Raw genomic sequence first — 26,690 nt, 5'->3', positions numbered from 1 at the left:
CTCTCAACATGGCAGCGCCAAGGAAAAGGAGTCATTTCAGCTGTTCTGGGTCTCTATAGAAAACCAGCGAGTGACATCACGCAGGCTCTGTCCAGTATATATACAGTCGATGACTATAAAATGAAGTCAGTTCTTCAGCAACCTTTCCTTGGTTCAGACTTTCTAAATCATCCTTGCTTAATGTACTCTGAAAATCCACCTTGAAATATTCCCAGAATATGTGTGTGTGTGCGTTTCTGTTCCAGACCCAGAGGTACATCCCCAGAATGAGGAGTACTGGGGTCATGTGAATCCGATTGGTCCTCGAGCATGCTATGACGAGGGAAAACGTGTGGCAGAGACCATGTGTTACGCTTACATGAAGCAGGTATACTCACATATTACACTACAGTCAAATATTCTGTCCAAACATTCATATGAACTGCTTGTGATCATATGACCTGTAAAACCCCAGAGCAGTTTTACAGGTCAGCTTTTAAATGCAGTTCCTTTATTTGACTTTATTTTTCCTAATTAAATTAAATATGTCTGGTACATTAAAGCATATACAGCATCTGATTTAGTTCTGAGTTTTAGTTTTCCTGGAACAGATGGAAATTGCAAGGTCATGCACCAATAATTTCAAGCGTAATTAAAAGCTTCCTGGTCTGGAGGCACATCGACTCTGTAAATAACTGTTGTTCAGATCTCCTGTTTTTGTGCATGATCTTGGTGTTATTTGTACGTCCTCTAACCTGCCAAAACCACTTGATTGATGCTGGCCTTTGATGAACTGATAAATTTGAGTTTTCTTGCCATTTGCTTTCTGTGATATTTATTTGTTGCTGATTCTCTGCTTCTCTTATCGGGAGAATTCTTACAGCGGTCCTTGTTTGATTGTCCAACTGTCAATAATTTGTTGAGTGAGAAAAAGATCAACACAGCTTCAATGTGTTTTGTTATCACTTTAATGAAATTCATTGACATTTAAAATGTTTTGTATGTACGTTGTAAAGATTCATGGCATAACATCCTCAGAAAGTAGGAAAGCTCAAGTTAGCAAACATGTCAAATGAGCTTTTGTTTCCACTTAGGCTCTAAGGATGTTCCCCCAGGGGGTTCTATTAAATCTTAAGAGTGCTACCAATAGGTGGCAATGACTCCTACTTGGGCCAGCCTGTCTTCTTGCTGTTCTTCTGCTCTGTTTATCACCATTGTTATGGCTTGGAGAATGGTCAGGATAATTCAAGTATGGTAGTTCTCGAAAAATGTAACAGGGACAAACAGTCATACTGCATTCACATGTTGGCAGTATGCAGCAGAAAATAAATCTGATGTTACATAGTTTTCACTAAGAGGAAGGTGGAAAATTCTATCATCATTGGCACATGGAGTTAAGAGTTACAATTTTTCAACTTTTCCTCTCTGCAGTGACAAACACAAACCATATTGTGGACTACGCTAGTACTACTTTTAAACAAAGATATAGTTCAGTCTGTACATGGCAAGAAATGTGAGAGATGGAATATCTTCACTCCAGGTGATTTAATTTGGCATATCTTTGTCGTAATTTATATCTAACAGCTCACAATAGCTGTGAAAGCATGTTTGTGGTCACCAAATCATCACAAATTGTGAAATGGTAGATTGAGATCATTTGAAGAAGATTGAAAGAGTATCTGCTCTGATTTTTTTACATTCAGCATGATGTTGAAGTGGATAGTGCGCTTGGTTTCAGTGCGGAAGGTTTCTGATTCAAACCCCACGCCTGCCACATTTCTCCATGTAATGTGCACTTGCATCAGGAAGGGCATCCAGTGTAAATCTTGTGCCAGTTCAACATGCAGATCCACCTTGGATTTGCTGAGGCGACCCCGAGTGCAAACAAAGGAACAGCCGAAGAGTCTTACTTTTGCATTATGCAGGTCAAGAAAGAGAAACCAAAATACTAATACATGTGTTTACTTTATACCATATTTTCTGGAGTGCAACTTGCAGTTTTTTTGTTGTTTGTTTACTTAATTTGTTATTATTAATAGTTGTTTAATGTTACAGTTTTTTGTTCTTTGCTCACAGGAAGGAGTAGAGGTGAGGGTGGCGAGAATCTTTAACACGTTTGGGTCCCGGATGCACATGAACGATGGACGTGTTGTCAGCAACTTCATCCTGCAAGCTCTCCAGGGAGAACCGCTCACTGTACGGATGTATTCTATCAACATTGGGCTCTCACTTATTCAGTTTTTTGTGTGTGTGTGTGTGTGTGTGTGTGTGTGTGTGTGTGACTTTCAGACATAACGTCTCTACGTGAACTCATTGCTGTCTGTGTTGTATTGAAAGTGTTGATTAGTTCTAGTGTTTAAGATATGCTACGAATATATAGATATATAGATATAGATATATAGATATATATATATATATAGATAGATCCACTTTTCTGATTTTGAAAGTGATTTTTAAGGTGACGTATTATTATTTAAGCAATCAGAGGAGGTGAAGTATTATTATTTAAGCAATTCAGAGGAACACGAAAAGGCCAAAAACTCGATCAACGCAATTATGTAGATGTAAAAACCTAACTATCTTGGAAACAGTTTTCAACCTGCCATTTTTATTGTTATATTTGAATGCAGCATGCTAAAATCCATAATAAATAGCACATTATAAATCAAATCAATTAATTTTATTTATATAGCGCCAAATCACAGCAAACAGTTGCCCCAAGGCGCTTTATATTGTAAGGCAAGGCCATACAATAATTACGGAAAAACCCCAACGGTCAAAACGACCCCCTGTGAGCAAGCACTTGGCGACAGTGGGAAGGAAAAACTCCCTTTTAACAGGAAGAAACCTCCAGCAGAACCAGGCTCAGGGAGGGGCAGTCCTCTGCTGGGACTGGTTGGGGCTGAGGGAGAGAACCAGGAAAAAGACATGCTGTGGAGAGGAGCAGAGATCAATCACTAATGATTAAATGCAGAGTGGTGCATACAGAGCAAAAAGAGAAAGAAACACTCAGTGCATCATGGGAACCCCCAGCAGTCTAAGTCTATAGCAGCATAAATAAGGGATGGTTCAGGGTCACCTGATCCAGCCCTAACTATAAGCTTTAGCAAAAAGGAAAGTTTTAAGCCTAATCTTAAAAGTAGAGAGGGTGTCTGTCTCCCTGATCTGAATTGGGAGCTGGTTCCAGAGGAGAGGAGCCTGAAAGCTGAAGTCTCTGCCTCCCATTCTACTCTTACAAACCCTAGGAACTACAAGTAAGCCTGCAGTCTGAGAGCGAAGCGCTCTATTGGGGTGATATGGTACTATGAGGTCCCTAAGATAAGATGGGACCTGATTATTCAAAACCTTATAAGTAAGAAGAAGAATTTTAAATTTTATTCTAGAATTAACAGGAAGCCAATGAAGAGAGGCCAATATGGGTGAGATATGCTCTCTCCTTCTAGTCCCTGTCAGTACTCTAGCTGCAGCATTTTGAATTAACTGAAGGCTTTTCAGGGAACTTTTAGGACAACCTGATAATAATGAATTACAATAGTCCAGCCTAGAGGAAATAAATGCATGAATTAGTTTTTCAGCATCACTCTGAGACAAGACCTTTCTAATTTTAGAGATATTACGCAAATGCAAAAAAGCAGTCCTACATATTTGTTTAATATGCTCATTGAATGACATATCCTGATCAAAAATGACTCCAGGATTTCTCACAGTATTACTAGAGGTCAGGGTAATGCCATCCAGAGTAAGGATCTGGTTAGACACCATGTTTCTAAGATTTGTGGGGCCAAGTACAATAACTTCAGTTTTATCTGAGTTTAAAACAGGAAATTAGAGGTCATCCATGTCTTTATGTCTGTAAGACAATCCTGCAGTTTAGCTAATTGGTGTGTGTCCTCTGGCTTCATGGATAGATAAAGCTGGGTATCATCTGCGTAACAATGAAAATTTAAGCAATGCTGTCTAATAATACTGCCTAAGGGAAACATGTATAAAGTGAATAAAATTGGTCCTAGCACAGAACCTTGTGGAACTCCATAATTAACCTTAGTCTGTGAAGAAGATTCCCCATTTACATGAACAAATTGTAATCTATTAGATAAATATGATTCAAACCACCGCAGTGCAGTGCCTTTAATACCTATGGCATGCTCTAATCTCTGTAATAAAATTTTATGGTCAACAGTATCAAAAGCAGCACTGAGGTCTAACAGGACAAGCACAGAGATAAGTACACTGTCTGAGGCCATAAGAAGATCATTTGTAACCTTCACTAATGCTGTTTCTGTACTATGATGAATTCTAAAACCTGACTGAAACTCTTCAAATAGACCATTCCTCTGCAGATGATCAGTTAGCTGTTTTACAACTACCCTTTCAAGAATTTTTGAGAGAAATATATATATTTATGAAGAAGGCAACTTCTATGACAGTGTAATTACTGTTGCTTTGTGCTCCTGTGTGGGTCCCATGAAGGCCTCACTGTTTTGAAAAGAAACCTTAAGTGAAAAGCTTACATCAATCAGTTCAGGTTTAAAATGACATATGATCACATCATTTACAAAGCCAAACACGTGTGGCTTCTGTAAGGAAAAATATAAACTGTTTTGATTTTCCCGTGCTTAAAGTTGGGTAAAAGTAAAAATTAATTCATTGTGACATTTGGAGTTCTATGAATGTGACTGATGTAGCTCTTTGTGTTTCTTGAACATTTATAGTTTTTTTTATTGTCTGAAGTTTTAAAAATAAAATTTTCTGCACACATTGGGTAGGAAAAAAGTTTTTAAAACAAATCTCCTGTTTTATTTCAGGTGTATGGCACGGGATCCCAAACAAGAGCCTTTCAGTATGTAAGGTAATGAATGAGGCATGTGTAGCCTTCGTCCTTCTTTACATTTGTACTGAAGTGTTTGTGGTCCAGTAATTGCAGCGTTTTGAGCTCCATTGCTCTGTCAGTACTGTGTAAATGAATGTCCATTACAACGATTAACATTTAACAACCAGCTGCATGTGTTAGTTCATTTTTGCAAATTAGAGGAATGAATTTACACGCATGACACAGCCGATGAAGCTGGTTTCACGCTACATTTCAGCAGAGTAGTGGATCAGCAGTGTCTGAACTTGAATGGATTCTAGTCTTCAGATCTTTATGCTAATAGCGCCGACTTTATGGGCTGTACGTGACTTTAGGTGCTGGTGAATTGATGCTTTTCTTTCAAAGATGCTGATCTTTAAATTAGAGGTTGACCTTTGTTTTTAAATGTCACCACGTACATGAATTTTGACAGACATATGTAGTTGGAGCAGGTTTAGATGTGGCGATTATTGTTTCTTTAAAAGATCATTTTGTTTGTTGCACCAAGAACTCAAAGTACACTTTGAAGAGCAGATACGAGGTCTGTTAGAAAAGTATCCGACCTTTTTATTTTTTTCAAAAACCATATGGATTTGAATCACATGTGATTTCATCAGACAAGCTTGAACCTTCGTGCGCATGCGTGAGTTTTTTCACACCTGTCGGTTGCGTCATTCACCTGTGAGCAGGCTTTGTGTGAGCACTGGTCCACCCTCTCGTCGTTTTTTTTATTGCGAATAAATGTCTGAACGATTTGGAGCTTTGCTGCATCAATTTTTTTCCAGAAACTGTGAGAGACCTCCAGGTGGACACCGTTCGGAAATTAATATGGCTTTCAGAGATGATTTTATGGGGATTATACAGATTAAGGAGTGTTACTGCCGCTTTAAGGACGGCCCACAACTGCTGAGAGCGCGGCATGCTCCCAGTGCCGATCGACATGCTCAGACCCCACTGAAACAACCAGATCAATTCCAACGTGAAGGCTTTGTTGATCCGGGACCTCGTCTGACTTTCACAAAAAGGCAGAAGTCGTAGACATCAGCACTTTTTCGGCACATTCCACTGTTACAGGAGTTTTTTTCATGGAAAGAAAAGCGGAGGGATGCACCACGGAGCCGTTCATTACGCGGCACAAAACCACCTCCGTGTTAGTCTCACAGAACGGCTTTCAGGTGGATTTCAGATGGATTCCGGTTGCTTTTCAGTCGTGTGATTATCCGATTGTGATTGTGCATGAGCTGGACATGCCCCAACATGTCCTGGAAGGCTTCATCACGGCGTTGCTTTGCGCCATGCAGCTCCACCGCGACGCGCGGAACTCCTCCGCACGTCTGTCTTAATGTGCTGATGTCCACGTCTTTTCACAATTCCTGTGCTAGTCAGACGATATACCGGATCAAGACAGCGTCCAGTTTAGAAATGAACGGCACATTCCACTGTTACAGGAGTTTTTGTCATGGAAAGAGGAGCGGAATTCTGGAATTCTTGAATTTTTGAAAAAAATAAAAAGGTAGGATACTTTTCTAACAGACCTCGTATCAGAAACACATGAGGTTGTTTGATGCTCATGTCTCATCAGAGCACTCATCAGCATCCTTCTGCACCCGTATCACCGCATAATGTTGAAAAAGGTCATATTTGGTGTTTAATTGAATTGTCAGGAATCCTTCCCCCCTTTTTGATTTCCAGTCACTCTGGTTGTGTGTGAGTGTGGGAAAATACAGGTGAGGTGTGTGTGTGTGTGTGTGTGTGTGTGTGTGTGTGTGTGTGTGTGTGTGTGTGTGTGTGTGTGTGTGTGTGTGTGTGTGTGTGTGCAGAGTTATGTGTGTGTGTGCAGAGTTATGCTGAAAATGCTTAAACTTACACACACACACACACACACACATATATATATATATATATATATATATATATATATATATATATATATATATATATATATATATATATATATATATATATAATATTTGATATATGTGTGTTGCAAAATCACAAGTCATCCCAAGGTGCTTCACAGGGGCAAAGCCCACATCAGCGGACGAGGCCCAATGAGGTGACTTTCCATCAGGCCTCTCCAACCACCTCTAAAATGATTGACATAACATGTTAAAACAAATACAAAACAGCAGTGGAGTCTCTTCACCCAAAGCAATCAAATGGATTAATGGGATTATTAACCATCAGATGACAAGGTAAATCTCTTAAATCATTCAAAAGTCAGTTTTAAGCAGAAACGAGGCGATACTCAGTAATGCTTTGAAATAACTGACGTGCAGTGAACGCATCAGCTGCACCTCATGTACTCACGGTGCTCTGATCGCTTCCTCCGTCTTTTATTATGAAATAATACTGAATTTATGTGGAAATGATTGTTGTACAAAAGCTTTACATATCTGTCTCTGAGAAGAGTGCAGTTTTAAGCAGAAACGAGGTGATAATCTGTGAACCGCGGCTGATGACGCATGCGCAGTGAAGGTAGGGCGGACTGATTTTTAGGGTTATAAAGAAAACAGATCTTTAACCGAGGCTTAAACAGAATCAGACTCTTATCTCAAAGGACAAATTTTTCCACAAAAAACTGTACGCTATAAGAAAAGGCTGTGTGACCAGCTGATTACTTCTACACAGCAGTCCTTTATCCTGAGAATGCGGAGCACGGACTGCTACGTAATATGTAAGTAGATCAGCCAAAGGTGGTAAACCATGTAGTATTTTATATTGTATTAAATTTACATAATGGTGGACATTCATTAATAATTAAAAAGCATCTGTGTTCAGTGAAATATGCATTATGTACTTCACAAAAAAAAGGTCAGACTATTTGAAAATAGCAGAATGCAGCTTATCAGCCAACTTAGGAAGTAGGAAAAACAGAGCGGCTCTGTGATTAGAACTGATCCAGATCTCCACTGTTTGCTTTTAGTGACTGGTGTGTGTGCTGAGGAAAATGAGCAAACACACTTTGTCGAGCACTATAGGGAGATTTAATTTTGGTTTATTTATATATATATTTTGCTTTTGTTGACACATTACCTACGTCAATCATGTGTAACCAGAAGGGTCCTGCATGGCAACCACCCAGGCAGACAACCAGTTCATGCCCTCATCTGTAATATAGCTATCTGCTGCAGCCAGGTGAAGAATGGGGTCCAGCTCCTGGGGTCCCCAACAGTCAGGCAGCTGCGTGCTGGACCAGGCACAGAGAATCGAGCCACATGGGCAAAATGTTAAAGCGGACATACCCTCACAGTACAAGTGATACTCCTCATCTTTGTCTCCCATTGTAACCACTTGTTTCATTCCAACGATACCCAAAAATCGTCAAAAGAGACTTCGTACCAAAGACATTCAAACAAAAGCCACTGATCACAATTTAGATACATGAATCTACACTTAGCGTCGCTTCTTGTGTTTGTTCCCTTCCAGTGATCTGGTGAACGGTCTGGTGTTGTTGATGAACAGTAACATCAGCAGTCCTGTTAATTTGGTGAGTTCTTCACACCCTTCTGTGCCTCACGAGTGCAAATAAAAATTGTAATCCATTTTGGCAGATAAGTTACTGGTAAGTCGATTTTGTGTGTTTATCATTGGGCTTCATGTGACTGAAGCATATGAATTGTGTTTGCAGGGAAACCCAGAGGAACACACAATCCTGGAGTTTGCTCGTCTCATCAAGAGTCTTGTTGGTGAGCTTTCAGAGTGATGGGCACATACGTTGTGACATGATGAGCTTGAGTTCTTATTTTTCGTTCACATTGTGATGGTGATGATCGCAGCAGACAAATGTCCATTCTGGCTAAAGGCCTCAATGGATCGTCAAATATAAATACAGTTTATTACTGCTTGTGTAAAGGAAAAGTGGCTTTGGGTTCTGAGAGGAAGCATCCAGAAGTTTTCAGTTCATACTCAGAAACAAATAAACAGAAGATGTGCAGCAGGAGAAAAGAGTTTTAAAGTTTTTAGCCGACATAAACTGACATCTGTAATATACAGTTGCAGACATAAGATGTTTATTTTCAAGTGATAATGTTTTAATTTTTTCTAACCCCCCCCCCCACACACACACACTTGCCCCCCACCTGCCCCCCACCCTCCACACACACACAAACACAGTAAGCCGCAGTCAGATCCAGTTCCTTCCAGAGGCTCAGGACGACCCACAGAGACGAAGACCGGACATTCGCAAAGCGAAGATGATGCTCGGCTGGGAGCCGGTGGTACGTCCACACGCCACAGAGCCACGCAGCCCGTCCGGCGTTTAAACATCTGCTCAGTGCTGCACCGCTGCATCTTTGAAGCTTTCACTGGCCCAGTAAACACATGCAGGGAAAACTGACATTTGACCCACCGAGCAACAGGTGTACAGTGATTAATGATGCATTTTACATTTTGTCTCTTGGTTCTGTTTCCCTGTAACTGCAGGTGTTGAACTGTGCTGACATCTGAAAATAGTCATCTGGTATTTAATTCAGCTACACAAAAAGGCAAAATTAAATTGTATAGATGCTAATATTGGCAGAGAACATGCTTTTATTTTGCCGTTGCTTCACACCATAGGGCGCAAACACCACCGTGAAAGTCACACGTACTGTCATAACGGCAAATTTGTAAAGCTTGAAAAACATAGATTGTCTCAGTAAAAAACATGGCAGCATTTCTGCCCATCCAGAAGCAGCACTGACCAGATTTGTATCATGTGGATCGGACGTGTAGCCGCTGATGATGAATACTGGTGTACTGCAGATGAAAGTGAGATGTTTTCTAAACAGGTTTTACAAAGACTGATGGTTGAGGTTTGAGTGTGTGTGTCTTAGTCCTCAGCCAACACAACATGATAAACCAGTGGAATGTAGCATGAATAATCAGCCGACAATATAATGTCTAGGACCCTGTATTGGGACTTATCAAAGAGCACATCAAAGTTGAGAGTTGGGATCTGGACCAAAGTGCATATCTGTCCAAACTGGACATTATATATTATCAGTTATCAAGTTGTTTTACCAATGAATTCAGCCTCAGGGTGTATGGTTTTCTGAAGGGTGTAAAAAGCCATATTCATTGGTAAAACAACTTGATAACGATTTTATCATATACAGTGGTCCCTCGTTTATCGCAGGAGTTACATTCTATTAAATAACCCGCGATAGGCGAAATCCGTGAAGTAGTCAGCGTTATTTTTTACAATTATTATAGATGTTTTAAGGCTGTAAAACCCCTCACTACACACTTTATACACTTTTCTCAAACAAGCATTAACATTTTCTCACTTTTCTCTCCTGTGTAAACACTCAAAGTTCAAACCTTAGTAGAAAAAAAATAGAAGGTTTTCCTATAAATAATTATGATGGCTTTTAGAACTAACGAATTTAATTTTAACGATCAACCTACGAGGTTGGACACATAAGAAATTATTAATAGTGACTCACCAGTATTTCACAGTTCCTCTGACCGCGCCTCTTTGTTGTGGCGCCGCTCCGCTGTCCAGATTGGCTGATTACTCGGGTGGTATGAAAAATATTGCCCGTCCGCGAAAAGGGTGTATTGCTATTTATTCTTTAGTGTTTTATCCAGTCATATTGACGTATCATTTATAGGTATATGATAAGACATTTTATGTCCACCAAGGATGTAATAAAACTATCAGCATTTATTTATTTGTCTGTCTGTTAGCAGGATTTCATGCAAACTACTGCACAGATTTTAACGAAATTTGCAAGACAGATAGATATTAGGCCATGGAAGTCTCCGCTGAAGTTTTATAGGTGATCCAGATATGGATTCTGGATCAGCATTTCAATTTGTACACTTCACTTTGTCATATTTTGAGGATTACTTCAAAACTACCTAACAGATTTTCCCCACACGTTGGTGTTAGGTCTCATAAGACGCCATTAAATTTTGGAGGTGACCCGGATCTGGATTCTGGATCAGGATTTCACTTTGAAGACTTTTAAGGATTACATCAAAACTACTTCACGGATATGACATCACATTGTAAAACCAAGATCAGGAAGACACTATTTTGTTTCAGCTTGTGAATTACGTAAATATCAGATTGCAACATCTTGAGTAGTCGAACCTTTCTGGATCAGTGTACAATTATTGCATTGTGCTGTGGAATCCAGATCCAGGTAAAGTTCGGGTTACAATGTGAATGGCCTATCTTTTGTTTTGAGTCCACGTCAACCCTTGGGGATGTCAGAAATCTCCAATTGCTCATGTTTGAACTGCAGCAGTGCAGCTTCTCTGCTTTTTGTGTCTGTGTGCACTCAGTGTCACAATCATTAGCAGCGACTTACTGAAAGCTTAATGGGTATCTCGATCTCTCCAACTCTTGGTGGCTCGCCAGGCTTGTGATATTATTGGAGGGTGCCTGGGAACAGTATGTCAGTATAATCGCAGTGCAAAGCCCCTGTTGTATGTTGACTTTTTTTTATGTTGTATGTGTTCTTTGGTTGTTCAGGTCCCGTTGGAGGAGGGCTTGAACAAAACCATCCAGTACTTCAGCAGAGAACTGGAGCATCAAGCCAACAACCAGTACATCCCCAAACCTAAAGCTGCCCGTATGAAGAAAGTCCGACCCAGACACAACTGAGGTTGGGTTTCTGACCGTAAAGACTTCTGCCACACTGAAGGACTCCTCAGAGCAACTCTCTGAAATACACTGCTGAATAAAGTTCTCTGGGATATGGTGTCTCTCTGGGTGATTACTAGGTTTTTGGGGGGGGGGGGCTTGAGATCATTTTCTGAGTCTTTTTGAAAAGATACTGCCTTGGGTTGATGGTGCAGTTGCACTCTGGGATGGACACTCCTTTACTGGAGCCTGCATGTCAGGTGGACGACTAATACAGATTTAAGACACCAGTTTGACATGGAGTCTTTATATTTTTGTGTGTGTGAGACGCTTTTGCTATTTAAGTTGCTGATGTGAGATTATGATGAGCCTGTCCAGTGCACCGGTGCTTTCTTTTATCAGTTTCTTGCTGTTGTGTCTCCAGAGAAGAGCGACGTGATGTTCGCTTTCCTCCTGGATCTTTTGAACTCGGCGGTGGCGTGCTGGTGTTATGCACCGTTGCAGGATCGAGCTCACCTTTCTCGAAAGACTGTTACAGCGTATTTACGTATGTGTTTGTGTTTGTCAGGGTACCATTGTGTTGTTCTTTGTGAAGTCATTTGTCAGGATGTGAATCAGTCATTATCACACAATTTCAGGTGGAGATGATATTTTAATAAATATTTACAATATTTTGTGTATGATGAAATTAGTGAGGGTTTTTTTTGTGTGTGTGTGTTTCCTAGCAGCCAGTGGTTGCCTGCTTGGTGTTGGATGGAAAAAAGAAAAGGCAGGGCACTGGTTGAGTCACACTTTTATTTTGGTTTGTCATTATTAACGTGAGTCTTATTGTGACACCAGACGCTTAACACCACAGTGTGTAGGATTTAGAGGCATTTATTAGCAGAAGTGCATTCACAACAAACTTCATTATTGCATAATTACTTGCAAAAACAAATTGATGTATTTTCATAAGCAACATATTTAATCCACCTTTTGCATTTTGCAACACAGATGGAAGACTGAAGAAAAAAGCAGAGGAATCAGCTGCTCCTTGAATCTCTGTGGACGGGTGCATAGTACTGGTTCAGGATGACGGGTTTGAGAGCGCTCATTTCTGTGAAATGGAGGATCATATGTATTTTTTACCCCAAAAGAAGGGAAGGGAGCGTGAATTTACATCGTCAAAGAAGCAAGAAAGCATGAGGAAACAAAACCGTGACCAGTGACGGCATAACGTAATCTGCAACCTGTCCACTCGATGACGCTAAATCGTACACACTGTAGCTTTACAGCTAAGAATAAAAGACTGCTGATTAGAGTGCAAGACTTTTAGTGGCTATTTATGGGAAACCACTGAAACATTCTTCTGTTGTTTTCAAAGAGTAACTTTTTCAGTGAGTTTTATCAAAATTACTCGACAAAGCTGAGGACAACTTGAAAAAAATTATTTTAAAGTTTCCGGCTATATGTATGCATCTAAACTAGCTAGTTGTATGAAAGCTTGGCTAATATTTAATGAGAAATTTAATACCCAAATGTTTTTCTATCATCTTGTATTTTTTTCCCCCAGTGAAATGCAGTTGTGTTGTTAGCTTAACTTTAGCTTGCTATTCATTAGCTTTAGCTACTCTGTAAAGAAAATGATTGTTTTTTTGGTGGGTGGGGGGGATTAAACTGATCATCAATCAATCAATCAATTTTATTTATATAGCGCCAAATCACAACAAACAGTTGCCCCAAGGCGCTTTATATTGTAAGGCAAGGCCATACAATAATTATGTAAAACCCCAACGGTCAAAAATGACCCCCTGTGAGCAAGCACTTGGCTACAGTGGGAAGGAAAAACTCCCTTTTAACAGGAAGAAACCTCCAGCAGAACCAGGCTCAGGGAGGGGCAGTCTTCTGCTGGGACTGGTTGGGGCTGAGGGAGAGAACCAGGAAAAAATGATTATTTTATTTTTATTTCAAACTGCTTTTAGGCTGTGTTTGTTTACATCTACAGTCAATGGTTGTACTGCATGTGTTAGCTCATGTTAGCCAATGCGTTTAGCGTATTAAAATGTTACCGCATTATTAAGGTCATACAGGTCAATTAGTTGTCAGTACTTTTGTACTGTTATGCGTTTTCAGGTTGCTTAAGAAACAGATTATTGCTGTTCTTGTTACTTTACTTGAAAAGGCACTGTACTCGCCGCCCTTGTCTGTATTTCTCCTAAAGATAATTTAGACTGAAGTCCAGCTCACTGTGACATTTGAAGTCCTGTTGATAGTTGCCATAAAACTTTATATTTGCCACATTATGCTCATATTATGTTCTATTCCCCACCTCCCCAAATTTCCTGTCTCGCTACTGCAACATTAGCAGTGTCTCGGTGGTACAGTCGGCTGGTTTGGTTTGTCCTTTTCTAATACTTGGGCTTCATGCATCACAGAAGTAAAAACGAGCCACATCAAGCCTCAGTGGTTTGCATTATGGTCAAAATGCATAAAAAATATACTTATTTTGCACGATATGGCTAGTTTAAAATACATTATATTGTGTAACATGGAAAGGTAGCATTGTAGAATGTGTATTTTTGGCTTCAAAAGCAAAGCAAGCTTCATAAAAGCAGAAAGCGGCGGGCTGTTTGGAGCTGAAGCTTTTGTGTGATGCTGCACTTTAATAATAGTCGTAGTTGACGTTTGCGCCGTGTCTGTAAGCTCCAGGGTCACGTGGTCCAATGGGGGAGTTTTCATCGTAGTGATGCTGACGCCCGTGGTCACGGGAACGTGACTGGTCCATCCAGTAGGACAGATCTGTCTCCAGCCTCTGGTGATCAGGTGGAAACAGACGAGAATCATTAGGAGACTTGATCGCAGTTAATCTGCTGACAACAATTCAGTTTAGACATTAACAGACACACATGGAAGCGCTGGTGTTTTTAAGGCGGCAGTGACAAACTGTGGATGCGCTAGCTGTCTGACACAGACGCATTTCAAAAACATACACCTCTTTATACAGTCAGGCACATACATAGCAGGACAGTGACACCATTTCTGTAATTTTTCTTGTGTACACCAGGGAGCTCATGGGATAGGATTTGGATTACCAATATTTAGATCTGGGTTTGATTTCCAGTCAAGTTACCTGTTTGTGTCTTTGGAAAAGACATTTCAATTACATTGTCCCAGTCCACCCAGCAGTACAGTAAGTGCGCACTAAAGTGAGAAATACAACCTGTGATGTACTGGAGTCCCACCCAGTAGGAGTGGAACTGCCCTCAATTTGGCCTCTGGGCCGAAATGAAATATCACCACCATGATGGAGTTGAAAAGAAATGATCAAGATATGCTTGTATGCTTTAATTTTAGGTGTTGACTGTTAACTGTTGAGTTATGGCCATTCTTATACAAAATCCCTCCATTTTCAGAAATACTCGTACAGTAGTAAGTCCTGGCAGCTGGTTTATCTTGTCAGTTCATTAGAACTTCATATCGATGTCACTCTGGTATTCCGGAGGAGCTCGGTGCTCATTGCGGTTACTCAAAGAGCTCCCTGGGGATTAGTTTATGGATTTGCAGTGCTGCAATAAATCAGGAGAAAACACGACTCACCTGCTCATCAAAGCCCATATACATAAACTGCATAATCCATTGTTGCACGTCCGGTCGGCTGCGATCCCAGATGTTCCTTTTGGTCCTGCTCAGCTTTGCCAGGAATTCTTGAGCCTTGGAAGGAGAGACGGCCACAGAAGACTTTGACAGAGCGGGAGCAGCTCCTGCCACTGCATGGAAACACAATAAGGCCAGAAGTGAGGTATCATCAGCATATAAGGATACAAGCCTACTGTTTATTATTCCTGTTTGAAAATTACCATCTCTCTTCCTTAGGAGTTTCTCTAGGTTGGTGTCACTGGATGTGTCTGATAAGGAGAATTAACACCAGGTGAGTCATTTAAGATTTATCATGCAGTTAGTATCAAAAACCAGCAAAGCAAAAAACACGAACAAGCAAAAACCTTTTAGCATGTTAGATGCTAAAGTTTGAGCTTTACTCAAATGCATGTTCTAACACAATGTATATGCCCTGACATGCATTTTTACACGTAATGGTGGTGTGGAAATACAAAATACAAGGTGATTCCATAATTTTTTCCCTCATTGTTCAGTGCTTCCATTGTTAGTTTTATTTTACTCATTATTTAGTAATTCCATTTTTTTCCCCCTGTAATTGGGTGATTCCATATTTGTTTCTCATTCTTTATTGATTCCACATTTCCCCCCTCATTATTGAATGATTCCATAATTGGTTCCTCATTATTGGGTGATTCAATTTTTTATTTTAATTTATTTTTTGTTGAGTGATTCCACAATTTTTTTCATCATTGTTTAGTGGTCCATCGGGTGCTCGAGGGTTCATGGGAGTTTGCCCAACCAGTCCACATGTGTTTTGTGGATCTGGAGAAGGCGTTTGACCGTGTCCCTCGGGGCACCCTGTGGGGAGTGCTCCGGGAGTACGGCGTCCGGGGTCCTTTGCTAAGGGCCATCCGGTCCCTGTACGACCGCAGCAGGAGCTTGGTTCGCATTGCTGGTAGTAAGTCAAACCTGTTTCCAGTGCAAGTTGGCCTCCGCCAGGGCTGCCCTTTGTCACTGGTTCTGTTCATTATTTTTATGGACAGAATTTCTAGGCGCAGCCAGGGTGTAGAGGGGGTCTGGTTTGGGAACCACAGAATCTCGTCTCTGCTGTTTTCGGACGATGTGGTTCTGTTGGCTTCGTCAAATCAGGACCTTCAGCGTGCACTGGGGCGGTTTGCAGCCGAGTGTGAAGCATCCTGGATGAAAATCAGCACCTCCAAATACGAGGCCATGGTTCTCGACCAGAAAAATGTGCTTTGCCCTCTTCAGGTCGGTGGAGTGTCCTTGCCTCAAGTGGAGGAGTTTAAGTATCTCGGGGTCTTGTTCACAAGTGAGGGACGGATGGAGCGTGAGATCGATAGATGGATCGGTGCAGCATCTGCAGTGATGCGGTCGCTGTATCGGACCGTTGTGGTGAAGAGAGCTGAGTAGGGGGGCAAAGCTCTCGATTTACCGATCGATCTACGTTCCGATCCTCACCTATGGTCATGAGATTTGGCTCATGACCAAAAGAACGAGAACGCGGGTACAAGTGGCCGAGATGAGTTTCCTCCGCAGGGTGGCTGGGCGCTCCCTTAGAGATAGGGTGAGGAGCTCGGTCACTCGGGAGGAGTTCGGAGTCGGGCCGCTGCTCCTCCACGTTGAAAGGAGTCAGTTGAGGTGGCTCGGGCATCTTTTCCGGATGCCCCCTGGACGCCTCGCTGGAGAGGTGTTCCGGGCACGTCCCATTGGGAGGAGGCCCCGGGGAAGACCCAGGACACGCTGGAGGGACTACATCTCTCGGCTGGCTTGGGAACGCCTTGGGGTTCCCCCGGAGTAGCTGGGGGAGGTGTGTGTGGATCTGGAGGTCTGGGCGGCTATGCTTGAGCTGCTGCCCCCGCGACCCGACTCCGGATAAAGCGGAAGAAAATGGATGGATGTATAGATGTTTAGTGGTTTCATAATTGAATTTTTTACTCATTATTTAGTGATTACATTTTTCCCCTAATTGGGTGATTCCATAATCGTTTCTTATTATTTAGTGATTCCATAATTTTTTTTTCCCTCATTGGACAATTTTCTTTCGTTATTGGGTGATTCCATATTTGTTTCCTCCCTACTACTGCATAATTCCATAATTGTTTGGATTATTTAGTGATTCTATAAATTTCCGTAGATTTTTTCTTTCATTATTGGGTGATTCCATATTTGTTTCCTCCCTACTACTGCATCATTCCATAATTGTTTGGATTATTTAGTGATTCTATAAATTTCTGTAGATTTTTTTCTTTCATTATTGGGTGATTCCATATTTGTTTCCTCCCTACTACTGCATCATTCCATAATTGTTTGAATTATTTAGTGATTCTATAAATTTCCGTAAATTTTTTCTTTCATTATTGGGTGATTCCATATTTATTTCCTCACTACTGCATGATTCCATAATTGTTTGTCATTATTTAGTGATTCTATAAATTTTGTATGTTTTTTTCTTTCATTACTGGGTGATGCCATAATTTTTTCTGCATTGAAAGAGTCCGTAAGATGTTTTTTCCACATTATTGGTGGGGGGGGGGGGGGGGTATGCTTCACAAAGCAAAAAACTTGTGTATTTACAAAATTTGTTTTATGGCAAATTGTTTTCTTATTTTTTGCTACAAAGTAACAAAGCTGGTGAACGTCCTCTGCATGGGATGATTCTATCATTTGTGAGCTGTATAAAGTTCAGAATACTCCGTGGAGATTTTTGCCTCTACAAGCTGGTTTTGGAAATAAGGGTTAAGGTTTGTGCACAATAAGCCGTTCTATGTGTCCTCACAAGGATTGATGAATAAGAATGTGTAAAACAAAGATTACCGTCGAATGGGTTTCTTTTTTTTCACCCCCCAAACACCAAGCTGTCGTTTTCTTGTTTCCTTTGTTTCTTTCTGACCTGCTGTTTCTAATTAAGCTCAAATCTGCAGAAAATTCTCACACAAACGCCCATGAGGTCGGAAATTGGTGCACAGGATGGAGATCGATCTCACCTCTGAGGGTCAGCAGGGTCAGCACCACAGCGAGCGCAGTGAGCCTCCGGTAAAACTGCAGAGGTGCCATCTTGTCCCGTCTCATACGCTGCTCCTTAAAGCCAACATCTGTGCAAAAAGTACGGCACACATACACACACGGCGCATAAAGGCAGGCGTTCCGAGTGGAAACTGGCCTATGGAGGAGGAATGTGTCGTTTACCTCCCTGCCTGTTGTAGCTTGGAATTTTTTTCTCTCTCGCACTGAAATAAATATTCCTGTGTGTTTTGAGGTATTTTTCCATCTCGTCTTCAGGCAAGAAAAGAGAAAACGGTTCTACTGTACCTGCTCTACTTAAAGCAGTCACACTACACCACTGTTCACCAAACTAATTCAGGCTGCCGTGTGTTTTATGTTTATGTTTATTGGCAGAATCCTTTCAACGCTGACGAGATTCACTAAAATAAATCCGGTTTCATGTCTCAAAGAATTGATGTTTCTCTGCCCATTTCACTTCATGGAAGGCGTCTCTTTATCTGGGTGACATGTCCACAACTATACAGTAGTGTTCAGAATAATAGTAGTGCTATGTGACTAAAACAATTAATCCAGGTTTTGAGTATATTTCTTATTGTTACATGGGAAACAAGGTACCAGTAGATTCAGTAGATTCTCACAAATCCAACAAGACCAAGCATTCATGATATGCACACTCTTAAGGCTATGAAATTGGGCTATTAGTAAAAAAAAAAAAAAAAGTAGAAAAGGGGGTGTTCACAATAATAGTAGCATCTGCTGTTGATGCTATAAACTCAAAACTATTATGTTCAAACTGCTTTTTTAGCAATCCTGTGAATCACTAAACTAGTATTTAGTTGTATAACCACAGTTTTTCATGACTTCTTCACATCTGTGAGGCATTAATTTTGTTGGTTTGGAACCAAGATTTTGCCCGTTAACTAGTGTGCTTGGGGTCATTGTCTTGTTGAAACACCCATTTCAAGGGCATGTCCTCTTCAGCATAAGGCAACATGACCTCTTCAAGTATTTTGACATATCCAAACTGATCCATGATACCTGGTATGTGAGATATAGGCCCAACACCATAGTAGGAGAAACATGCCCATATCATGATGCTTGCACCACCATGCTTCACTGTCTTCACTGTGAACTGTGGCTTGAATTCAGAGTTTGGGGGTCGTCTCACAAACTGTCTGCGGCCCTTGGACCCAAAAAGCACAATTTCTCTCTCATCAGTCCACAAAATATTCCTCCATTTCTCTTTAGGCCAGTTGATGTGTTCTTTGGCAAATTGTAACCTCTTCTGCACATGTCTTTTAATTAACAGAGGGACTCTGCGGGGGATTCTTGCAAATAAATTAGCTTCACACAGGCGTCTTCTAACTGTCACAGCACTTACAGGTAACTCCAGACTGTCTTTGATCATCCTGGAGCTGATCAATGGGTGAGCCTTTGCCATTCTGGTTATTCTTCGATCCATTTTGATGGTTGTTTTCCATTTTCTTCCACACGTCTCTGTGTTTTTTTTTTCATTTAAAGCATTGGAGATCATTGTAGATGAACAGCCTATCATTTTTTGCACCTGTGTATAAGTTTTCCCCTCTCCAATCAACTTTTTAATCAAACTACGCTGTTTTTCAGAACAATGTCTTGAATGTCCCATTTTCCTCAGGCTTTCAAAGAGAAAAGGATGTTCAACAGGTGCTGGCTTCATCCTTAAATAGGGGACATCTGATTCACACCTGTTTGTTCCACAAAATTGATGAACTCACTGACTGAATGCCACACTACTATTGTTGTGAACACCCCCTTTTCTACTTTTTTTACTAATAGCCCAATTTCATAGCCTTAAGAGTGTGCATATCATGAATGCTTGGTCTTGTTGGATTTGTGAGAATCTACTGAATCTACTGGTACCTTGTTTCCCATGTAACAATAAGAAATATACTCAAAACCTGGATTAATCTTTTTAGTCACATAGCACTACTATTATTCTGAACACTACTATACCTGCTCCTAATTTCCATCATCCATCTGGCATCCACCAAATATCCAGCAGGTGGCAGACTTGTCAACATGTTTTATAAGGAAAGTAAAGTAGCTTTTTTGTTTGATCTGGTGCATTGAAGTTCAGATTTTAATCAGCTTGTCCTCATAATGTGCTTATTGTTTTGGGGTTATAGAGTTAAGTGGAGGGGATGAGCTCACTGCAGTTTGCAGGGTGCACCACTCAGCCTCCCTAAAGTCTCATTCAGGGGATTTCTGAGGTTAAAATAAAGTCTGTAGCAGCACATTGAGCTGGTTTCGCCTTCCTTCAGTTTCTTAAATTCATCCTGAGCACTGAGGCTCCATCCAAACTCTCAGAAGATTCGAGGTTGGTTTTTGTTTTAATTTCCTTTTGATTCTTGTGAAAACTGCACTAGTTTGACTCGATGTAACTCAGAAATTTTTGCGTCTGTGTGGAAGCCATCAGAAGCTACACTTCATTCATAAATCCATTTGTCTGAGCTTAAGCTGTGATGGGAAACACGTGTGACTTTGATTTGAAGCTCACAAATGTTTTTGTGTCTGGATGCAGGAGAAAAGCAGAGCTGGCACACGAGACCTTTACGCTGAATTTGGAAAGCAGGAGGTGAGAGAAGGAGAAGACAATATGGAGACCTAAACGAGGAAGAATGTTAGCTGGTTACTTATAAAGAACCATTACACCTGAGAATTTCAGAACACATTGTAGCATTCCGTTTATTTTCCTCATCCATTTGTCAAAAGAAACTTAAAGGTGAAAGTCTAAATAATCCTGTTCTACTAAAAATTTATAGATTAAAAAAAACTTAAAATCATGAAACAAATTGACAAATAAATGAATAAATAATTTTAAAAAATAGCAAGTTTGCAGCATAACAGATTAATGCTAATGCTTACATCCTAAATTTCCAACAAAACTGTGAGACTTCCAAAAATAAATTTGATATTAAAATAAATCATTTTTAACATGAAAAATATATTTGTACTATTTCGACATGTCAAAATAGTACAAATATAATAAGAAGCATAATAATATGAGCTTTGTGCTGCTGCTGCGCTGTGGCCCAAACAGTAAGTGCCAAATTATGAATCCACAGTGAGACAAGAAATGTCAAATACTTCCTGGATTGACAGATGAGATCCCATGGAATCTCGTGGGAACTCAGTGTCAAGTTCACACTGAAACAGGAAGTGCCAAATTTTGAGTCAACAGTGAAGCAGGAAATGTCAAATGTTGACCACTTCCTGGCATGGGTGGAGCTAGAGTGGAGGCCAGGGTTGCACTGGACTCCCCTGAAATCTGATTGGACACAGATAATTGACATGTCACGGCACCACATGTCTGGTCGAAAAAGCTGTATTTTGAAATCAGTGAGCCACATCGACTGTTAGGTTCCTCCTGTTCAGTAGTTGGTGCTGTGTACCTCAAAAAGTTCTAATCCACCTTAGTAGAACAAGAAAAATGTTTGCCTCAGACTTGAACTGAACATGTTGTTTGAACCGTGGACTTCTAATGACACCAACTTATATTGGTGAGTAAACAACCGCATTTTATGCCAGAAATGAGGTCCAGGTTGTTAAAAGAAGCATTTCTCCTTTAATTTGGGGGGCCTTAAGTATATACACGTTTAAGCTAACAAACAGCAGCTGATTCATGCAGGCAGCCAGGTAGGGGTCAGTTGAATTACACAGGGGTTGAAATTTAAAAATGCTCCAATCAAATTGAAAACTACACCACATTACTTGTCAGATCATAAAGATTCCAAAAATGTGTAGTATGGACTATCTATGACTGAATGTTATGGCGTTATGGGGTAAAAACAGCAAGAATGGTGACAAAGGTCAATTTCAGTTTGTACAAGGGTCAAAAGTTAAAGTGGCTCCAATTTTGGTAAAAAGTGATATAAATTATTGGTTGAGATAATAGGATTAATAAATGGAATCGTTTTGACAGTGTTGAATGCTTGGTCTCGAAAGTAAAGGTGAAACAATGTCAACGTCCATTGGATTCTATGACATGTGACATATGTTATCCTGTAACATGAACTAAGCATGACACATAATGCAAACTGTTACTTTTTTGAAACGTGTTGCAGGCATCCATTTCAAAATGAGCAAATATTTGCACAAAAACAATACATTTTTATCAGTTTGAACATTAAATATCTTGTCTTTGTGGTGTATTCAATTGAATATAGGTTGAAGAGGATTTGCAAATCATTGTATTCTGTTTTTATTTACACTTTACACAACATCCCAGCTTCATTGGAATTGGGGTTGTAAAATGATTTTCCTTAAACTGAAAGCAGATCTCTACAACTTGATATAAATTAATTAAAAATATAAAATCCAGCTTCCTGATGAAGTGGTGTAAAGGAGGATTTTCTTCAAAAGAAGACCTGAAAGTTCAGCTACAATTTGACAGAAACTACATTTGAGATGCAAGCCTAGATTTGATGTTTTGGTGAAAAACTTTTGTATTTCTTCATAATTGATATAAATAAAGCCCAAGACGTATTCAGTGACTTGGAAATGTTCATGTTTCCATCCCCTAACTTCTTTGAAGAAAACTGGCAATAAAACTGATTATTATTTACAGGCTTTATCAAGTTTTAGAAATTTGCTTTCAATTCGAGTTTGAGGAAGATAATTTTAGAAATTTTTATTCTTTATATTTTAGGGGAGGTGATGCTCTAGTGGTTAAGGTGTTGGGCTTGAGTCCAGAAGATCATGGGTTCAAATCCCCGCCTGACTGGAAAATCACTAAGGGCCCTTGGGCAAGGCCTTTAATCCCCTTTGGCTCCCGGTGTGTGGTGAGTGCCTTGTATGGCAGCACCCTGACATCGGGGTGAATGTGAGGCATAATTGTAAAGCACTTTGAGCATCTGATGCAGATGGAAAAGCGCTATATAATGCAGTCCATTTACCATTTTTGCAGTCCATTTGTATTTCTTGTATTTGAAATGGCATAAACAAAATAAATGTGTGAAATTCCAAGTGTTCCAATACTTTTGGAGGGCACAGTATCTGAAACTTATGATGAGTGCAAAATGAGTGCGGTATTATTACTGTTTTGTTTAAGAATGTTTAATTTTCACTGTTGCTGCACTTTGTGTGAAATCATAGTCATATTGTATATCATATTGATATGACAATATTGAGATATGATAATTTAGCTATATTGTACAGCCCGACTGTCAACTAGCTGAAAACTCTGAATATTAATTTACATCTACATTTAAAAAATGCTTAAAGTGGCAGGAGGTTAAGAGGGCTGTAATTGAGAGGTTCAGCTGAAAGGCAAAAAAAAGAAAAATGCTTAAAAAGGCAGGGGTCCACCCTCCCAGAAGCTGAAAGCTTTTAACCATGCTAATGCTCCCCTGAAGCATTTACTCAAAAGAAAAGTCTGAAGGACCTAAATGACATGGTGAGATGCTGATGAGCTTCACTCGTTCATGTCTGTAACGTCTACATAATAATAATACAAATAACATTTTGCCACTGTACAATACTACAATAGATTTAAAATGAAACAGTCAAGATGTGCCAGATCCTCCACCCTGTCGTAAGCTGCGTGTGCTCACAGCTCCTCCACCCATCTGAAGAAGTCTGCCGACCACACGCCCCAGTTGCTTCACCTGCTCCTCGCTCCTGCAGTGGCTTTCCTCTGCTCCTGAGGGGCAGAGGAGGTGTGAAGGTGATTTCACAGCTTCCTGACTAATGGTGCTTTTAGAGCGAATGAAAAGGAAAATATGCTACAGACACACCTGCAAGGGGCAGCAGAGAGCAGAGCAACAGCACAGACATTAAATGCATTGCATCAATAAGTGAACAGCAGGAAAAAGTTCACATTAAGGGTGAGAAACTGCAGCCGGCACACGCTGCCACGCATTCAACAAGAAGCGCACAAATATTCCTGCTGAAGTAAAAATGTGCAAACACAGTTTATAAACATCAGTGTTCTCACTTTTTAATGCTGGCCTCGAGATTTGGAAGGCGTTAAAAGTAACACTGTACTTGCACTCTTATAACACCAAAAGTGCTGCCACTATTAAACTGGAATATTTTATCCAAGATCACAGTATTGATCAACGTGTGAGAGTAAAGAATGTGGTGGGCAAGAGGTTAGTGCACTTGGTTTCAGTGCAGAAGGTTCCAGGGTCAAACCCCACCTCTGCCACATTTTTCCATGTAATGTGGAGTTAAGTCAGGAAGGGCATCCGGTGTAAAACTTGTGCCAATTCAACATGCAGATCCACCTCAGATTTGCTGTGGTGACGCTGAGTACAAACAAGGGAGCAGCCGAGGGGACTTACGAGTACATATATTTAATGAAGAATAACATGTAATTTAAATCCCATGGTTTTGGTTTTACTGCTTCTAACCATAATTGTTTTTGGATCATTTAAACTTTATTTCAAAATTGAAGAAACATTTTAATGACCTTGCCGTACATACAGGACCCACCAGAGGGCAGCAGCTCACAGTTTGGATAGTCAGACAATTTTTGTTGTTTTTGCAGTTAATGCTCCATGGGGACATTTTTTAAATTGATTGTATTAATTTTTTCAATGTATTTTGGATGTCTGTCTGCACAAAAGAGTCTGGACTGAAGTCCTGTTTGTGTGTTAGTCCACCTAACTGGTATTACAGTGCATCCAGAAAGTATTCACAGTAGTTCACGTTTTCCATATATATTTTTTAATGTTACAGCCTTGTTCCATAATGGATTAAATTAATTTTTTCCTCATAATTCTACACACAATACCCCACCTCCAACTTCAATGAGTCTGTCATTCCGACTGCGCATCTCACTGCTGTCACTCTATTCTTGTACATGTCCTGCACTACCCTAACATACTTCTCTGCCACTCAAGACTTCCTCATACAATACCACATCTTTTCTCTTGGCACCCTATCATCAGCTTTTTCTAAGTCCACAAACGCACAATGTAACTCTTTCTGGACTTCTCTGTCCTTCTCCAACAGAATTTTCAGAGCAAACATTGCATCTGTAGTGCTCTTTCTCGGCATGAAACCATATTGCTGCTCACAGATCTTCACCTGTTTTCTAAGCCTAGCTTCTACTACTCTTTCCCATAACTTCATGCTGTGGCTGATCAACTTTATGCCTCTGTAGTTACTGCAGCTCTGCACATCACCCTTGTTCTTGAAAATAGGAACCAGCACACTTCATCTACACTCCTCAGGCATCCTCTCACTTTCCAAGATTTTATTAAACAATCTGGTTAGAAACTCTACTGCTATCTCTCCTAGACATTTCCATGCATCCACTGGAATGTCATCTGGACCAACTGCCTTTCCACTCTTCATCCTCTTCATAGCAGCCCTCACTTCTTCCTTACTAATCTCTTGTGCTTCCTGATTTACTCACCCCATCATCCAGCCTTTTCTCTCACTCATTTTCTTTATTCATCAGCTCTTCAAAATATTCCCTCCACCTTCTCAGCACACACTCCTCACTTGTCAGCACATTACCATGTGCATCTTTTACCACCCTAACCTGCTGCACATCCTTTCCAGCTCTGTCCCTTTGTTTGGCCAATCAGTACAAGTCCTTTTCTCCTTCCTTACTATTCAACTTCTTGTACAGCTCGCAATATGCCTTTTCCTTCGCTTTTGCCACTTCTCTTTTCACCTTACGCCGCATCTCCTTGTACTCCTGTCTACTTTCGTCCTCTCTCCGACTATCCCAAAACTTTTTCGCCAACCTCTTTCTCCTTATGCTTTCCTGGACCTCTTCATTCCACCACCAAGTCTCCTTGTCTTCCTTCCACTGTCCAGATGTCACACTCAGCACTGTCCTAGCTGTCTCCCTGACCACATCTGCAGTACTTTTCCAGTTGTCCAAAATTGCTTCCCCTCCAACCAGGGCTTCTCTCACCTGTTCGCTAAATTTCACACAACAGTCTTCCTCCTTCAGCTTCCACCATCTGATCCTTTGTTGAGCTCTCACTCTCTTCTTCTTTACCTCTAAAGTCATCGTACAAACAACCATCCTATGCTGTCTAACACTCTCTCCTGCCACCACCTTACAGTTTCTGATTTCCTTTAGCTTGCATCTGCTATAAAGAATGTAGTCCACCTGTGTGCACCTTCCTCCACTCTTATGTTAGTTACCCTCTGCTCCTCCCTTTTCTTAAAGTAGGTATTCACCGCAGCCATTTCCATGCTTTTTGCAAAATCAACTACCATCTGTCCTTCCCCATTCCTATCCTTGATACCATATCTACCCATTACTTCCTCATCACCTCTGTTCCCTTCACCAACATGCCCATTGAAGTCCATTCATATCACCACTCTTTCATGCTTGGGCACACTCTCCACCACCTCATCTAACACACTCCAGAAATCATTCTCCTTCATCTCACAACCTACCTATGGGGCATATGCACTGATGATATTCATCATCACCCCTTCAATTTCCAACTTCACACTCATCACCCTGTCAGACACTCGCAGGCTTGGGGAGTAACGGAATACATGTAATGGCATTACGTAATTAGGATACAAAAAAAAGGTGTATTCCACTACAATTACAGAAAAAAAGACGTATTCAGATTACAGGTATATTTAGTAAAAAATGGGGATTACTTCGCAGGATTACAATTTTAATGCATTTGATTCAATGGCTCG

At 40.5% G+C, this 26,690-nt stretch overlaps 2 protein-coding genes across 3 annotated transcripts in view; one reads left to right on the top strand and one right to left on the bottom strand.

Moving 5' to 3' along the window:
* Positions 1–12,084, top strand: part of uxs1 (UDP-glucuronate decarboxylase 1) — a 44,888-nt gene extending 32,804 nt beyond the window's left edge. For both annotated transcript variants that reach the window (XM_034186740.1, XM_034186741.1), the window contains 7 exons: positions 246–367; positions 2,056–2,175; positions 4,785–4,828; positions 8,258–8,318; positions 8,460–8,517; positions 8,945–9,048; positions 11,295–12,084. In XM_034186740.1, the coding sequence (XP_034042631.1) occupies positions 246–367; positions 2,056–2,175; positions 4,785–4,828; positions 8,258–8,318; positions 8,460–8,517; positions 8,945–9,048; positions 11,295–11,426 (641 nt within the window). In that variant the 3' untranslated portion in view covers positions 11,427–12,084. The remainder of the gene's footprint in view (positions 1–245; positions 368–2,055; positions 2,176–4,784; positions 4,829–8,257; positions 8,319–8,459; positions 8,518–8,944; positions 9,049–11,294) is intronic.
* A 1,585-nt stretch (positions 12,085–13,669) lies between these two features.
* On the bottom strand, positions 13,670–18,183 carry ecrg4a (ECRG4 augurin precursor a). Its single transcript, XM_034187188.1, has 4 exons — positions 18,008–18,183; positions 15,242–15,289; positions 14,982–15,151; positions 13,670–14,196 (listed from the first exon to the last, which is right to left on the bottom strand). The coding sequence occupies exons 1-4, from the start codon at positions 18,090–18,092 to the stop codon at positions 14,047–14,049; spliced, it is 453 nt and encodes a 150-aa protein (XP_034043079.1). The 5' UTR covers positions 18,093–18,183; the 3' UTR covers positions 13,670–14,046.
* Between the last annotated feature and the right edge of the window lie 8,507 nt (positions 18,184–26,690).

Source organism: Thalassophryne amazonica, chromosome 14 (assembly GCF_902500255.1).
Source record: "Thalassophryne amazonica chromosome 14, fThaAma1.1, whole genome shotgun sequence".
In the NCBI taxonomy this organism is placed as follows: domain Eukaryota; kingdom Metazoa; phylum Chordata; class Actinopteri; order Batrachoidiformes; family Batrachoididae; genus Thalassophryne; species Thalassophryne amazonica.
This window is presented reverse-complemented; position numbering and strand designations above follow the sequence as displayed.

What these genes read in the sequence shown, in the direction of transcription:
- ecrg4a (XM_034187188.1), bottom strand. Translation starts at nt 18,092, where the DNA reads ATGAGACGGGACAAGATGGCACCTCTGCAGTTTTACCGGAGGCTCACT. An exon ending in GACCCTGCTGACCCTCAGAG is followed by an intron (nt 15,290 to 18,007) that starts GTGAGATCGATC and finishes TCTCCTTATCAG; the next exon opens with ACACATCCAGTGACACCAAC. An exon ending in ATATGGGCTTTGATGAGCAG is followed by an intron (nt 14,197 to 14,981) that starts GTGAGTCGTGTT and finishes CCTGATCACCAG; the next exon opens with AGGCTGGAGACAGATCTGTC.